The sequence below is a fragment of the Trachypithecus francoisi genome, unplaced genomic scaffold (assembly GCF_009764315.1).
Source record: "Trachypithecus francoisi isolate TF-2019V2 unplaced genomic scaffold, Tfra_2.0 Lachesis_group15, whole genome shotgun sequence".
Taxonomy (NCBI): domain Eukaryota; kingdom Metazoa; phylum Chordata; class Mammalia; order Primates; family Cercopithecidae; genus Trachypithecus; species Trachypithecus francoisi.
In genome coordinates, this window is record NW_022681460.1 from 2,117,392 (window position 1) to 2,135,252 (window position 17,861).

General features: G+C 44.1%; 1 protein-coding gene across 3 annotated transcripts in view; it reads right to left on the minus strand.

Moving 5' to 3' along the window:
- Positions 1–17,861, minus strand: part of SMOC2 (SPARC related modular calcium binding 2) — a 222,244-nt gene that overhangs the window by 101,722 nt on the left and 102,661 nt on the right. For all 3 annotated transcript variants that reach the window (XR_004442684.1, XM_033234195.1, XM_033234196.1), the window contains exon 7: positions 16,131–16,205. Coding sequence is in view for 2 of the 3 variants with exons in the window: in XM_033234195.1 (XP_033090086.1) it covers positions 16,131–16,205 (75 nt within the window). In the remaining variant the exon portion in view is untranslated. The remainder of the gene's footprint in view (positions 1–16,130; positions 16,206–17,861) is intronic.

Genomic DNA, 17,861 nt, shown 5'->3' on the forward strand with positions numbered 1-17,861 from the left:
TGATTGAAAATGCTTAACATTTAAAAAAATTATTGAGCCAATAAAATCTCTCTTCCCAAAGAAGTATTTTTAAGAAAGTTTTCTCATTATTTTGTTTTAAATATTGACTTATAAAATTAAAGTATCCTTCTTTTTTTCTGATGCAAAGTCATACCAAAACAGAAAAACAAACTTATTTCCAAGTTTCCAAACAAAAGAGAAAAAATGCCTTTTAGTTGAGACTAATCTTGGAAAATTTATTTCCCAAGTTAACTTCAAAGAGTTATGAGCTGTAAAAACACGAGGTTAGAGAGAACGCTTCATGGTCGGGATTTAATTATAAATCAAGATGGTGGGTCTGTCTCCTATTTTCCGTATATCGTCCTGTCTTTTTTTATAGTGTCTTCCAAACAGTTTGCCAAATACTGCTGTGCATTTCGAGGATGACGGAATGTGCCACCCACTCTACACTTTGCAAAGTCTAACTCTGCATTAGAAGTGCTATAATAGGCCGGGCACAGTGGCTCACGCCTGTAATCCCAGCACTTTGGGAGGCTGAGACGGGCAGATTATGAGGTCAAGAGATCAAGACCATCCTGGCTAACACAAAAATACAAAATACTCTACTCTCTACTAAATGCTACTAAAGATGCAAAAAATTAGCCGGGTGTGGTGGCAGGTGCCTGTAGTCTCAGCTACTCGGGAGGCTGAGGCAGGAGAATCTCTTGAACCCAGGAGGCAGAGGTTGCGGTGAGCTGAGATCACACCACTGCACTCCAGCCTGGGCAACAGAGCAAGACTCCATCTCAAAAAAAAAAAAGAAGAAGAAGAAGAAGAAGAAAAAAGTGCTACAATATCCATAATAAAGCCTGAAAATTCGTCTGAGGCTTTTTTGCTCAGCTAAAAATTTTAGTTCTGAAAGTACATTAAATCCGCATACATACAAGTTAAATAACCTATTGCAAGAAATTGTCATAAAGTCTGAACTATTATATTGCACATGCAGTGTACATGATTAGACAGTGCCCTAGAATCATGTACTGTATGGAGACTTGTGCAGTGGTGTATAAACACACACAGGCATTCAGAGGGGGCACAAAAATAGGATAGAATTATTTTTTCTAGGATAAATAATAATTATTCTTTCAAGAGAAACCTCCCTGCCAGCCAAGGTGGTAGACACATTGCTGTACTTCATAAAAGACTTGGATTTTTTCTTAGTTCACTTCAACTGTACTTGGATGGTTCCCATAAAAATAGTAAAAAAGAATCACCAATCAAAAATAACTATTTTATATAAAATATATGTGACCATGAAAACAAAAGATAAATTTGGGGGAAATTCTCAATTCATTTTCAGTCAATATTTGACACACCAGGAGAAATTTCACTCCAGTTCACAATGGAAACTTGTGTCAAGGACAGGCGAGAATCCCCCAGACCTCTTTCACTAGTATCCCTTTTCTTCACTAGACGTCACAAGCATTCCTATTGTAAAGTGGCTTTTCACTGGGAAGACAGTTGGGACATTAGGTGATTGCAGAAAGAAGGGTGATGGCGTTGGTGGTGCCATCGATAGACTTGAGGACAGAGGAGGGGGAAATTTCAGCTCCATGCTGAGCCTTTTATTGATAGGCTTTGTTTTCAATGTGAGAAATTCAAATCCAAGCCACACTGACAGAAATAATTCTATCCTGCTTGTTATGGATTCAAAATTCGTGAACGGAAGTCTTAACTCTGAATGTGACCATATTTGGAGATAAAGCCTTCAGGAAGTTAATTAAGGATAAATGAGGTCATCATAAGAGTGGGGCCCTGATCCAGCATCATTGGTGTCCCTGCAGGAAGATGGAGAGACCTAAGGAGCACACTGAGAGAAGACTACAGAGGGAAGACCGCAGAGGGAAGACCACATGGAGGCCGGTCAGAGAAAGAGCCCTCACCAGGCCAGCCCTGCCAGCACCTCGAGCCTGTACTTCCAGCCCCCAGAACAGTGATAGGATCCATTTCTGCTGCTCAAACCACCAGACTGTGCTACTTGTTACAGCAGCCCTAGCTGATTAATACACTCTATTCACATTTGATTTTTAAAGAAAGCCCAAGAAATTTCCTTAAATGAAGATTTGCTAAAGGAACTGCATTTATTTACAGGCAGAGTTGTCAGCCAAAATGCAAATACCACGTTCAATCTGAATTTCAGATAAGGAATAACTTTCAGTAACCAACATCTGCTGCAAACTTTATACCTTTTAAAATAGCATTGCCTTTTATTCTTCCCCATTCAGAGATGCTGTTGATGTTACTTTTACCAGGTTTACTAGCTTAAAAAAAAAACATGTTCAAGGTCGAAGGAGAAAATTATCTAGTGAGATTAACTCCAAACCCTACCCTCCAGGTCTGGGTTAACCTTATGTCAGTGGAATGCATCAGAGTGCATTTCTTGCACAGCAGTGAGACCCGCTGCCTTAGGGGTAGTGAGCCCTGTGTCACCCTGAGTGGCAGCGGCTGCTGGTCATCAGCCTCCCGTCATGGGCTTGAGACTGGCTCACAAAGGGGGACTCAGGTGAGGCACTAGTTCCTCAGACATGGCACCAAAAGCATAGCCACAAAAGAAAAGATAGGTACACTGGGCTTTACCAAAATTAAAAACACTGTGTGTTTCGAGTATGACAGAACGTGTCATCCACTACACTTTACAAAGTCTAACTCTGCATTAGAAGTGCTACAATATCCATAATAAAGCCTGAAACTTCCTTTGAGGCTTTCTAGCTTAGCTAAAAATGTTACCGCTGAAAATACATTAAATCCACATACATACAAGTTGAAGACAAATAACCTGTTGCAAGGATTTATCATCAAGTCTGAACTGTCATATTTCATAGTTTCTGACTATGATATTTCATAATCACTGTTACATGTCATAGGCGGTATACATGATTAGACAGTGCCCTAGAATCACATACTATACAGAGACTTGGGCAGTGGTGTATAAACACACAGACATGCAGAGGGGGTGCAAAGAACAGGCACTGCTCTTCGAAGAACCCCACCAAGAGAGTGAAAGGACAGCTCAGAGTGGAAGAAAATATGTATGTATCATAAATCCGGTCAGGACTTGTATCTAGAATACACAATGGAGTCTAATACTCAAATGCCTTCAAGAAACTTCATGTTTTGTCTTATACATATGGGAAAAATTAAAGTAGGTGCAAAACCTTATTGATAATAGTTACCATGTGTCATGGTGATCTGTACATTTTAAGATAAAACAATTGACCTAGAAGCTGCTTAAATTGCGTCTCCAAGACCCCACCCACCCCAGAGGTTCTACTCTGGGGTTTGCTTTAACCATGACTAGAGGTGAGATGAGGCAGGTGAGCAGCTGCCCCTGCCCCGTGCAGGCCTGTGAAGCCCTTGAGATGCAGAGCTCTGACTGCTCCACAGAGCGTGCCTCCGGTTGGGAGGAGTCTTACCTGGTGCTGGTGTGTGCTGCTGTAACAAAAGTGCCATGGGCTCGACGGCTTATAAACAGGCATTCATTTTTCACAGTTCTAGAGGTCAGAAGCTCAAGATCAAGGTTCTGGCAGATTCGGGGTCTGCTGGGGCCCCATTTCCTGGTTCACGGATGACGCCTTCTCGGTTGAGCTCATGTGGCAGGAGGGGCAAGGGTCTCCCAGGCCTCTTTTCATAAGGCACTAATCCCATTGCCCTCACGACCTCATCACCTTCCAAAGGCCCCACCCCCTAACACCATCACCCTGGGGGTGAGGATTTCAACACAGGAATTTGGGGACACACATACATTTAGACCATAGCAAGGAGACGGGAAACAAACACATGATATTTTAGCAAAAAGACAGTTTGTGTGTGTGTGTGTGTGTGTGTGTGTGTATGACTGTGTATCTATGTACCTGCGTGTATATATACATACACACAAATACATATAAACTTTATATACATACACAGGTACACATATACACACACACATATACACACATACACATATATAAACTTTATATACATACACACATATGTATACACACACACATAAAACTTATACATAGATAAATCGATATTGTGTATGAATGTATGTGTGTGTTTAAGCTCAGGAATGTTGTAAAATGAAAAGTGAACAAGTGATCCGTGTGAGTTAAACACAGGACCCATCCCATGTAGAGAGATTGCGATTAACACTTGCTTTTTCCTAAAATGACAGCACAGGCTGAGTCTGTGGCGGATGTGGCAAAGGTGCCCAGTTGCTTCTTGAGCCGCCCCCTTCCTTGGCACAGACGGAATTATGGCAGGCACATAGCGAGTCTCCACTCCCAGCCCCCTTTCTGGGGAGTGTGCCTATGTGACGGTGTTTGTTCCAGTGAGATGGACATGAACAGTGAGATGGAGGGAACAGGGTTGGTTTGATTCTGGGCTGGAGCTTTCAGGAGAAAGATTCTGCCTCCTCCTGATGATCTATCCCCTCCTGAAACTGTCATCCATGAAAACACGGCCAGGAGGGAACCAGATCCCTGCGTGATCACATGGAAAACAGCTCCACGGGCAATACTGTCCCAGGGCAGGACCATCACGTGATGAAACACTGCACTTCTGACTTGCTGAGCCTCTGAAATGTGGGTGCATTTCTTTCTACAGTTTAAGCTGCCTTATCTGATAAACCCAGATGCATAATTCAGAAACACACCCTCTAATGATAAACAAGGCAAACGGAAGTGTCAGGCAGGTCATCTGGATCCTCGCCTACTGTTTGGGTGAACATTTGCAGATTTTCATATGTAAACAGGGAAAACAATATCATCTCCTCATCCCCAAAGTGAGGATGGCATGAAAATGACACCTCCTCCGAGAATGCAGTGAGAGTCTCGTGTCTCAGGGCCAGATAACACCTCCTCCGAGAATGCAGTGAGAGCCTCGTGTCTCAGGGCCAGAAAGGTGGGCACAGAGGACGCATTCTTCTTCAGTTATTGAAAGAGTTTTAAAAAATAAATATTACTTTCAAGACTGTTTGTCAGTGAATATAACTCTTACATCACTGAAACATTCTGTGTTTTGATGCAGATGCAACATATAACTGAAGAACATGTTTTCCAGTGCGTTTGAAATGACTTCTTTGCCCTTTCATCTGAAACACAATAGCCCGACGTATTCTGGCATTGGTTACTAACGCAACTTTCAGGCAGAAGCAGAGAGATACATGTCTGTGCCAGACTTTATCTGAGACACGAATGTAGGATGCGGGTACATAAAAGGGGAAAGATGATAAATATGAAGTAACAGAGGTAAGGAAAAGGGTTGCCTCTATTAAAAACATAAAGCTGTCTTTTTAGGGAAAAATAATGATGAAGTACATGTGTGGTTAGACACATATACATGTGCACACTCATGCACCACGTCATTCCTGGGGAATGAATAAAATTCCTTAGCAAATGCATTAACATTTTTTAAACTCTCAGTGCAATCATTGCCTTGATTGTAACTATAGTAATGCCTTGTGCTTGGCAAACAAGTCCTCATCAATCAGTACTTGATAAGGGTGACTACGGAGAAAGATTAGTTCATTAATTGTACGAACTTTGTCCTTTCTCAAAGGAGGATGGACTGGTAAAAATATTTGGGGGGCTGGTAAAATTCTTCACTAGTCACCCAACATAAATTGTTGATTGCTCACAGCTAGGGAGAGCGTTGCTGTTTATAGAACAAGATGCAGTTGGAGGAGACACCATTGGTGGGTGCTCCTTGGCTGGTAGGCGAGAGCTGGCAGGAATTCTCATCTTAGTGTGACCTGACCACATGAGTCATTTCCCAAAAGGTCATATTATTCATGGGCCATATGAATTATCTGTGGGTCTTTAAGCTAACTGATGGGAAGACCATGGAAATGGAATCACAGTGAAATCTCTTCTACTACGTTTTCTTTTTTTTTTTTTGAGACAGAGTCTCACTCTGTCGCGCAGACTAGAGTGCAATGGTGCGATCTCAGCTCACTGCAACCTCTGCCTATGAGGTTCAAGTGATTCTCCTGTCTCAGCCTCTTGAGTATCTGGAATTATAGGTACCCGCCACCATGCCCAGCTAATTTTTGTATTTTCAGTAGAGATGGGGTTTCACCATGTTGATGAGGCTGGTCTCGAACTCCTGACCTCAGGTGATCCACCCACCTTGGTCTCCCAAAGTTCTGGGATTACAGGCATGAGACACCACACACCTGGCCCTAAGTTACTATTCTTAAGTGTGAACAGCAAAAAGAGATATTTCACTCGGTTTATGCTTCAAACCAAATCTGTAATCACAAGACACAAATTTCTTAGCAACAGGTAAATCTTGGTGCTATTAATCCTGTCATTACCATTTCTAGTACCTGATTTCTCAAAAACGTAGTTACTACTACAATAAACATGCATGTGTGCACGTGCACACATGCACACGCACACACACGCACATGCGCACAGGCACACACACGTACATGCACGCACACATGCACACATGCCCACACACGCACATGCACACAGGCACACACACGCACATGCACACACGCACACACACGCACATGCGCACAGGCACACACACACGCACATGCACGCATACACATGCACACAGGCACACACGGACACACACATGCACACAGGCACACACGCACATGCGCACAGGCACACACACACATGCACACACACGCACATGCACACCAGCACACACACATGCACACACATGCACATGATCACGCGCACATGCACATGATCACACGCACATGCACATACACATGCACACACTCACATGCACAAACACACACACATTCAGAGAACAGCCTCAAGAGATGCCCTGAATCCCTCCTATTTGCCGAGTCCAATACCAAGCTCGATGTGCACACCTGGAAGTTAATTCCATTCCTAGACACCAAGTGGACACTTGTGCATCCAACCAGACTGAGTTCTGGGGCTTTTCTGGGAGGTCGGTCTTGCCATTACCATTTTAAAGCTGAGATGCTGAAAACCAGGTAGGTAAAACGCATTGATCATGATCACACAGTGGGGGCCGAGAACCAGCCCGCGCCCCGCTTCTGTCCTTCCCAGGGACCAGGGAGGCTCCGAGCAGCAGCAACAATAACTTCGATGGGAAGAAAGTTTCCGGGGGACTGACGGCGTGCAGGAGGAAGAGTGAGCACACCTAATATCTCTCCAGCCACTGTGTTCCCTTGTGCAGAAAAGATGGTTTCTGGGGCAGGCAGTGTCCTAATGCACCTTCACAGTGCACAACGCCAACCACTCTCCTGTCTCCTCCCCATGCCTGACGTGGTCCCTCCTTAATAAGACAATGAGAAGGTTGCAGCTCTGCCTGCAGGGTCCAGGGTGGAGACATGGCCGCTCTCCTGGTTCTCACTTTGGAGGCCCCATGTGTGCGCCTGAGAGAGCTTCTGCCTGGTGCTGTTTGCCATGAGATCGCTTCTGAAGCCACGCCCCCTGCCTGGTGGAGGATCACTGGGAGCAGGAGCATTCACAGGTGTGTGCCACTGGCCCCCTCCCACACTGTCAGCCTCAGAGATGCCCCGGAGGCCAGCAGCTCTGGAAATCAGTGTGCCTGTCAATCTGCGGGTTGTGGGAGGAGGCTGGAAATCACAGCTCTGGGCTAAACCCTGGCCTCGGCCACTTAGAGATTTTGAAAAATGAACTTATCTATGAGACAAGCAGCTCCAAGTTCACAGGGCTAGTCTAAGAATCGGCTTCTGTGATGCATTAGAACACACAGTGCTTTGCCTGGTGCCCCCTGAGCATCATATGGGGCCAGTATCAGACCTCCTTAGTTCAAGGAGGACTTGAATGTCATTTAGATTTAGAAAACGAAGTCAGGCAAATACCCCTTCTTCCAAGGCGAGAGCTCAAGGCCTGTGTGTACACGTGCTGGTGTGTGTTTCCAAACCGCTGCGATAGGGTTTGCTTTTATTACTGTTTTCTGTACTTATGTTGAAAAAGCTTCATAGGGTTTGCTTTTATTACTGTTTTCTGTACTTATGTTGAAAAGCTTCATTCTGATTACTTAACCACAGTGTGATTGAATATTGAAATCTGAAAATCGAATGATTGAAATTAAAACCTTCTTTTATAATTATGAGAATTGGATACATTCAGTTATGCATATTTTGGTAAGTTAATTAATGTTTTTAAACAACACACTTTTACAGTCTACACTTATGAGGTGGTATTTGCTTTAATTTAGTATTTTAATCTCTTCAAATGACCAAAAATTAATAACTTATGAATCTAATTGCTATCTTGATGTTTGTGTAATGTCATATTTGAAAAACAGAATAAACAGGAAAAACTTAGAAATAAAAAAAGAAAATATAATTTGTATCATTTTCCTGTAGGGAACGCATTTTAGCATGATTTAAAGCAGAATCAAAAGATAATTATCTTTTGGCACTAATTTTAATATGTGCGCTAAAACAAAAATTATCATCCCTAAATAAAGCAGAAGTATTTCCACTGAGGGGCTCCGTGAACTGCAGGGCGTCCTGGACATCAAGGACTCTTCCTGGACATTGAACAGAACTGCTTTTACGTTTAGGGAGGAAGGCATTTTTCTCCCAAGCAGGAGGAGGAATTTCACAGATGACAAAACTGGAGGCCTCTATGTTCTCTCCAGCTCACAAGCAAACCTAACACAACAGATGAAAAGGCCGCAAGGTCCTGGGGGCTCGGCCTGGAGCAAGTTCCTGGGAACCCAACGCGCATTTTGGGGGGGTTCAAACAGCCCTGGGCTTTTGGGAGAGCGTTGGAGGAGGCAGGAAACAGTCGCTTCCAGCGCCCGCGTGGGATGTGAAATAAAGGAGATGAAGCATCAGTGCCTGGGGCCCGCACAGTCTGAGAGGCCTCGAGGATCAGCTTCCTGCGTGGGGAGGTACAGGGGCCGCAAGGTGGGCTGCTGGGGCCGGAGGGTGCAGAGCCGGACTCGCCTTAAAAACTAATCATCCCGAGGCCTCTCCTGCACCCCACGTCGGGCTTCAAAGATGCTGGAAGAAAGGAGCCCGCAGCTTCAAGTGGTTCCCGAGCGTGGACGGGGAGAGAGTCCTGTGGGCAGCCCCACCCCAGCCGGGAGAGGCCACGGACGCCCTCGGAGCTGGGACCCCCACCCGAGTCCCTCCTTCCCTCCCGCGCAGCCTCGGACCCCCGGCAACACTTCAGCACCCCCGTGCAGGGAGGGGAAGGCCTGGACTTGGAGGGGGGTCCCCAGCAACAGTGGAGACGACGCCTTGGGCTGAGACCTGCATGGCCCAAGGCCCCAGTCCTGTCTGGCCCCCACCACGGCGAGGAGGGTGTCGCTCAGAGGCCCTTAACTTCAGAGTCCACCTCGTCCACACGATGCCCCCAGCGGCGTCTGGACCCGACCCAGCCAGCAGCTGCCCACCCTGCTGGTATGGGGCTGCCGGGTGCTGCCTCGGCCTTAGGAGGATCGCGCAGCACACAGGGGCTCAGGGCGGAGAGGGGTCAACAGAGATGGGTGCTCAGGGCGGAGAGGGTCAAGCTCCAGGGGCCTCTGCCCTTCCTTTAAAGCGAAGGTGTGTCCGGGGCGGCCACTCCCCGCTGCAGGCTGCTGGGGGACTTTGCCCATCGGAATCCAGTCTGGCCTGGGTCTGAAGGAATTCGGCCTGAGCTGCAGATCCCAATTTGGTTCAAACCCCGCAAGAGGCATGATTTAGGTTCCACAGTGCATGCTATGAGTGGGACCTCCTAACAGGCGGCCCTGCACTCCATGCATCCATCCCAAATCCCATGGGGAGCAGGGTGCTGGCAGAGGGAGAAGGAGCTCCCTGGGCTGGCTGAGCCAGCACCCAGACTCTCTCTACCCAGCCACCTGTGTAGGTGACGGGAAGGTAAGGGCTTCCCTGCTTGGCCCCTGGTGGGAAGCTTGGTGGGGTGGGAGCTGCATGCTGACACAGCTCTTCCGTCTTCCTCATCACCCTGCTTCACAACCAGCCAACCCCAGGACCCCAGGTCACAGGACCCCAGATATTTGACAGGTGGAGACAAGAGTGTGTGTATTTCTCTGCGCGTTGAACCGCTTTTGCAATATGTGGTTTTTTTTACTCTCTAACATGAAGTAGCCTTTAACCACTTGATCTCATCCCGGCTAATGATTGCAGGCCCTGTGGCGGCATGTTTCCAAAGAAGGAAAGTCCGACCTGAAGAAGAGGCTGAGAGGAGCCGGGAGCTGGGCCCAGGGAAGCCCTGAGCTGAGCTTGCAGGCCAGCGCTGTGCAGACATCGGTAACAGCCAGGCCCACTTGGCAAAATCCATTTCCCCTCTTTATCAGGCACTGCTTCAGCTTTCGTTTTCAGTGATATAAAGGCCCATTCAAAAATGCCAGAGAGAACTCGTGCCCGAGGGAGCACACGCCCCATGGTGAGAGGGACCCCAGCAGCAGATGCCCCCGGCGTCTTGGGCAAAGTAAGACCCATTTCAGAACCAAATGAGGTCCCCAAAACAGAATGTAGATGGGCAGCCGACCTGACTGTCTCCCCTCGTGACAAAGCCCTGTGGCAGCATGGCTCTGTCAGGATTTGAGCACACGATGTTAAGGAAAGCAGCCAAATTCACCTTGCCAGCGGGCCACCAACACCGAATTGCCTTTAACTGCCAGCTCCGAGGACTGTGTGTGGTCCCACGTCTGGCCTTGTGTGCTGATAATCAGGAAAGGTCTTCCAGGACATGCAGTCCCAGAACGGCCTGTGCAGGCCTGAGATGGGGGGGCCTCCATGCCCCTCCTCTGCACCCCCACCCCTTCCAGGGCAGGCTGCCCAGGAGCCCAGCAGAATGCTTCTAACTTCCTAAGTACAAAAAAGTTTCTACAGAAGCTTAACAGAAGCTTCCTGAGCTCCTGCACCTATTTCTTACTTCTTTCATGTTCTCTTCAGTGCTCTGCATAATAGTAGGATACCTTAAGGGGTTAATTCATTGGTGGAAATCAAGACAAGTTTTTCAGCATGACGTTAAGAAATCTACACAGAGTAAGTATAACATGATGGGGCTTATCTGGTCCCCTGTCTTGTGGAAGACTATGGCACCTGAAAGCAAGGTGATGGCAGCCTCACTCTGCCTGAAAGACGCAGAGACCTGGTGGGGAAGGGGCGCCGCACACAGCACACACAGTTCAAACGCGAGTTTTAACCGACTCGTCCCATGGAACAATCTTCCTACCAAAATGTGAAAAACGCTGATTCCTCATGGGGAACGGGCACCGCACACAGTTCAAATGTGAGTTTTAATCCACTGGTCCCATTGAATAATTCCTACCAAAATGTGAAAAACGCTGATACGTGGTGGGGAACGGGCGATGCACACAGCACACGCAGTTCAAACGTGAGTTTTAACCGACTCATCCCACTGAATAATCGTCCTACCAAAATGTGAGACAGCTGGCCTTCCACACGTTCTCTGTCTTCCCATTATTTCTGAACGCTCCTTCCCTTGGGTCCTGTCACTACGGCACATGGTGGCAAATGGCACCCATGATACAGAAACCGTCCTGTGAGCCTGGTTGCCTCCTCGCCCCAGAGACAGAGCCCTTCCTGGCTTTGACGTGCCACAATCATATGCTTTTTTTGTCTAGAGGAGATTTGTTTATTATGAATGGGTTATGGAACCCTAAGCACCTCCATGTTTGTAATTCATGAAGTGTTTGTTATTTTGTGAAGATATTAGTAGCTGGCTCAAGTAAGAAAAAGTTGCAGTCTCCTCTTCAATATTTTAGATTGGTTTTAAAAGATATCAGGCAGAAATCTAGAGAGGACTTAATATGCCAGTAGGGAAGAGTACTAATTCGATTTACATTTGTTTAAATCTTACATAATTAAAAGACTGTATCTTACAAAATGTCTTATCTGATAAAATCTTGTAACTAGTTTATCTTCTATGAAAAGAGTAATAAAGATTATTTGAGACAGTAAAAGAATTAACACAATTTTATATTGATGGGAGAAATGGAGTAATGCACTTTTAAGTAACAGGCAACTTCAGATTTTACTCATCTATTTAATGTATATTGATTCACATGATGAAAGTGATGATTTTCTTACTAAATGAGCCAAGAGAATGTTTGACTTATATATTTATTAAATTTAAATCAATATAAGTCTAATAGGCAACCTCTAGGGGTGCATAGATTCTCTCTTTTCCAGTTATTTATCAATTTGGTTATTTTGTTTGCTTCATTCAGCTTGTTTTAAAAAGAGTAATGATGCCACAATAGGGCCCGTGGAACATATGCTGGTACAACTCTTTATTAATTTAATACATATTTATTGTGTGGCTACTATGTGCGAATTTTCAAGTGCCATCACTCAGCACCTGCAGAGCATCTCGGAGGGCAGTGAGGGGCCACCCTTGGTGGGCTCTCTGCTGGAGCCTAGGGTGAGCAACAGGCTGGTGGGGGAGGGAGGTTCTTTGCCGATCTAAATCCAATCTGGCCTGGGTATGAAGGAATTCTGCCTGAGCTACAGATCCCAGTTGGATTCAGACCCCACAGGAGGCATGATTTTATTGTGTAGCTACCATGTGCAAATTTTCAGAGTAGAAGTCTTTTATTTTCCTTTGTAAGAATAGTCCCTTTTAAGAAAACTACTATCATTATATGCTCCAAAGCATATGTGACCGCATCTTCCTAGTGTACACATAGGCATTTAGATGCATGGCAACCATAGTCTCTGTCTGTGGTAACAAAAGTCACATTACATTATTTTCATACAAATTCATGGGGAAAAAATACTACTTTTAGCTGATATAAAGAAACAAGAAGAAACAAAAAGCAATGCATTTTCAGTTTGGCCTTTTTAAATAAAAGAACATGGAAAAGTACTGACAAGCTAGGCAAATGTTTTAAAATACCCAAATTACTGTCAAAAAGTATTTACATTTTCTCAAATAAATGTAGACAAATAAATGTGTCTACATGTACGAAAGATGATTATAAGTAAAAGTATATTTTAAAAGTAAAAATTAAGTATAAATGACACTCTTCCGATATTTGAAATGTCAAAAACAGTGGTCACTATATATCCTATGATTGCTTGTCATGTCATTGTTAAAACTTAATAAATTAAATATTATTTTTAATGTCCTAAAATACCAACTAGGTGTTTCTTCAGCCCCTCAGAAAGAACGTGTAGCTGGAAAACTGGTATTAAACACAGAGTCCAGTAGCTTCATGCCCTGTGCCTGTAAGTCAACTCAATGCCATCTTTCGTGCTCCACTCATCTCGGCTGACTTAAATCAAATTATAGTGTGGGGTAACTTCTGTAAACTGGAATTTCCTAAAACATTATTTTCAGTCCCACTAAATACCAAAAGCCTGCTCAGTTTTTACTGGCTAATTATAATTGGCAGGTCAGTTGAAGTCTTGGAAATCTGCAAGTGGCAAGTGAGAGGTGAGACACAGAAATGTTCTTCTTCCACAGGCTTACATGGAGCTTAATCTGCCAAAGTCTGAAATGGTTACATTGGCTTAAAAAAAAATGTATATTTCCTAGCCTGGCACAGTGGCTCAAGCCTATAATCTCAGCACTTTGGGAGACTGAGGCAGGCAGATCACTTGAGGCCAGGAGTTCGAGACCAGCCTGGCCAACATGGTGAAACCCCGTCTCTACTAGAAATACAAAAATCAGCCAGGCGTGGTGGTGGGTGCCTGTAGTCCCAGCTACTCAGGAGGCTGAGACAGGAGAATTGCTTGAACCCAGGAGGTGGAGGTTGCAGTGAGCCAAGATTGCACTGCTGTACTCCAGCCTGGGTGACAGAAGAAGACTTCCTCTCAACATAAATAAAATAAAATAAAATAAAATAATGTATATTTCCAGTAAAATCATTTACAAGAATTTTACATTTGTTTTTCAAATTAAGTTTAGGTGCTAACATATTTATTCTCCAATGGTTTTCAAGATCTACCAGTGTATTAGTCCATTTTCATCCTGCTATAAAGAACTCCTCAAGACTGGGCAATTTATAAAGGAAAGAGGTTTAATGGACTCACAGTTCAGCATGGCTGGGGAGGCCTCAGGAAACTTACCATCACGCAGAAGGTGAAGGGGAAGCAAGACACCTTCATCACAAGGAGGCAGGAAGAAGAAGTGCCCAGCGAAGGGGTTAGAGCCCCTTATAAAACCATCAGATCTCGTGAGAACTCACTCACTATCATGAGAACAGCAAGGGGGAAACCGCCCTCATGACTCAATTATCTTCACCTGGTCTCTCCATTGGCAGGTGCAGAGTATGGGGATTACAATTCAAAATAAGATTTGGGTGGGGACACAATGCCCAACCATATCAACCAGTAAACCTGAAACATACAGTATTTAATTAATCTCTCATATACAAATTGGTATGAAACAGAAATAAATCAAATAAAATAGCTTTTTAAAGTGGGGTGACAAAATTGAACAAAACCCAGTGTCAAAAGTGCATGAGACATGTAAAGGGATTAGTATCTCCATACAATAGGAAAAACTCATCTATAACAAGCATTTCTGAGAAAAATGTTATAAATAGGTGTTAAATGTTTCTGCCATGTGTGCCTGTAGATGGTGGGGGGCCTTTGGGGTGTGCCCTTCCTCATCTCAGCCCAGAAGGGTAAAGTAACAAGAAGATGCCACACAGCTAAGACTCTGGGGCTGGAGGCAGTGATTTAAGAGTATCATGGGGCAGAAATCACACACTGGACCTGTGCCAGCTCATTTGGCATTGCACCACGCGAGCTTTACAGGTGAAAATCAGTGGACAGGCCCACCATAGACTCGCCATGGGGTTCTGAGGTGGCTGCTGGCTTAAGGGGACTCAGGCACTTCCCTCAAGGGTCCTTTTTAGGTTGGGTCTATAAGAGGCATAGGAGGGTGAAGAGAGAATTGAACCACTCTTAGTATCCTGAACTTTAATAAACCTTTTGATTTCTTTTGTAAGCAGAAGACTATATGGATGCATAACCACAGATAAAGTTTTAATGCATAAGCAGGCTCTGTGAATGTTTGCAATTTTTTTTCACCCAAAGCTGATCGTAGAAAATTCAAGCTGTTACTAATGCCGTATTTCCTCAGCAGCTGAACTACGTTAAACCTCAGCAGCTGAACCACATTAAACCCACACAGCTGAACTACGTTAAACCTACACAGCTGCTTCCCTTCAGTAAGAATCTGTGAAACCCTTATTTGAAAAGGCAATGAGACACACACATGCAATCAACTGAGAGCCTAAATGAAAATTACAGAACAAACCCTTTTCCATGAAAACAGTCAAAATCATTAACCGAAGACGAAGCGACCCGTTACTGGTCTTCCAAATGTCAAAACAGTCAGCTCTAAAAGGTGAACGTTCTCTCAAACACTGTTTTAGAGCAAACAAAATGCACACAATTTGAAGGATTTTAAACTAAATTACCAAAGTCTTTTAACATCTCTGAAATCAGGCCAGAAGCAAATTTATAATTATTTACTTATTAACAAACATATCCAACTTATACCTAAAGCTATAGTTTGTTTGCCCTCTACAGAGAAATCTGTTAAAGACTTTAGAAAATTTAATTTTCAAGTGCCAAATGTTAAAATATATGCCGGTGATCAAATAATAGGAATTATTTTCATGACTGAGTAACCAGGTGAAAATATTTACAGCTGACCCTGGAACCACAGGTTTCTGACGTCATGGGTCCACAGCTACAAGGATGTTTCCTTTGCCTCTGCCACTCTGAGACAGCAGGGCCAGCCCCTCCTCTTCTTCCTCCTCCTCAGCCCACTCATGGTGAAGACGATGAGGAGGACGAAGACCTTTAGGATGATCCACTTCCACGTAACCAATAGTAAATATATTTTCTGTTCCTTATGATTTTTAATAACATTTTCTCTATTTTTGTAAGAATACAATATATAATACATATAACATATGAAATATGTGTTAACTAACTGTGTTATTGGTAAGGCTGCCAGTCTACAATAGGCTATAATTTGGGGGGAGTTGAAAGTTATCCTCAGATGTTTGTGCCAGGTCTGCACCCCTCACCCCCGTGTTGTTCAAGGGTCAACTGTACAAAACACTTAACTCCAAAAAAACCATCATTTTCTATATCTATTAAATCCCTCCTTACAAAGTGATATCAGGCAGCGTCTTACCTGAATTCTTATTGGTTTTGTTCTGCCGACTTTTAACCTGTTCAGTCCAAAGGGTAGGGTAACGTGATGCAATATCTATGAACCAAAATGAAATGATAAGCATTTTTAATTCATCATGAACGCACAATGTTCCTTAGTTACATAGTGCAGCGAGCAGTCCGAAAGCCAAAATAAATCAATATAACACACATTGTACATTTGTCAAGAAATAGTTACAATGATTATATGCATGAGACAAAAGGAAATCACAACATACGTTTAAAATATTTTTGGCATTCTTCTCTTTATCCAAAAGTATAGTTAAAAGCTCTTTGGGTCTAGAAAGAATTCACTTTAAAAGAATCAGATTTTAGAAAAATACCCAAATGTACAAGAAGATATCCTTGTGTAGTTAAAATGGCTATTCACACAACATACAATGTTTTCACTCAGTTGAAAGACTCAACACAAAATGCAATATGTGAAATATAACTTTTGCCTGAAACTTTTCAGGAACACCCCTTTTGCAGTAATCTTGTTTAACAAATAAAATTGAATGGGCCGGGCGTGGTGGCTCACACCTGTAATCCCAGCACTTTGGGAGACTGAGGCGGGTGGATCACCTGAGGTCAGGTGTTCAAGACCAGCCTGGTCAACATGGTGAAACCCCATTTCTACTAATAATACAAAAAAAAAATTAGCCAGGCATGGTGGCAGGTGTCTGTAGTCCCAGCTACATCTGAGGCTGAGGCAGGAGAATCGCTTGAGCCCGGGAGATGGAGGTTGCAATGAGCTGAGATCACATCATTGCACTCCAGCAGCCTGGGCAACAAGAGCGAAACTCCGTCTCAAAAAAAAAAAAGGGAATATAGTGCAGGTCACTGTTAGTGCGTGAGATCACAGACCCTGAAGAAGACGTCTGGGTCTGAATGCCACTTGCCATTTACACCCAGATGGACTTGGGTCAATTGCCACAGAGCTCTCATCTGCAGAAGGGCATTCAGAAGGCCCAGGACTCACGGCAGCAGAGCCCACATTGTGTAACACGCAGGGCCATGCAGCATTAGTTACCATTATTATTATTTGCAAAGCATAATGCAGCCCTACACTTCAATGTTTTGTTCATTTATACTGTGTATTCCTTACACTTTGCCTTTTAACCCTGGTCCCCTTTGACCTGGTAATTTTTTATACATTAGTAAATACCTAAGACAATGTATTAAAGGTAAAAACAGGAAATCTATCCTTGTTATGACCACTTGTAAAGATGTGAAATGTAAACAGGGAAAATGGCCATACATTTTATATTATCCAAACTGTAAAATTTCAACTTAGAAATGTGTATTTAACGAAACCCTCATGAGAATGCGACATGGCAATATCGGAAAACCCCTCGCTCCAAAGACATCAGGAAAAACAGTGGGTGCCTTCATAAGGCTGGACACAGCCACACGCAGTCCGTTTCTGCTTGGGAGTTTGTTCTCTTATCCCTGTCTAACGTCATGATGTTTAGATACACATTTACCCAGTGAAATTATTTCTACAGCCAAGCAATTCACATTCCCAGCATCTCACAGTTACTTCACGGGTGTGTGGTTAGGAAATGTTTACTATGCCATCCATTGTCATTTCGTCATTAAGTATATTCCTCGTGCTATGGGCTGGATGTGTGGGATGCCATCCATTGTCATTTCATCATTAACTAGATTCTTTGTGCTGTACGCTGGATGTGTGGACTTGTCCATCCCACAT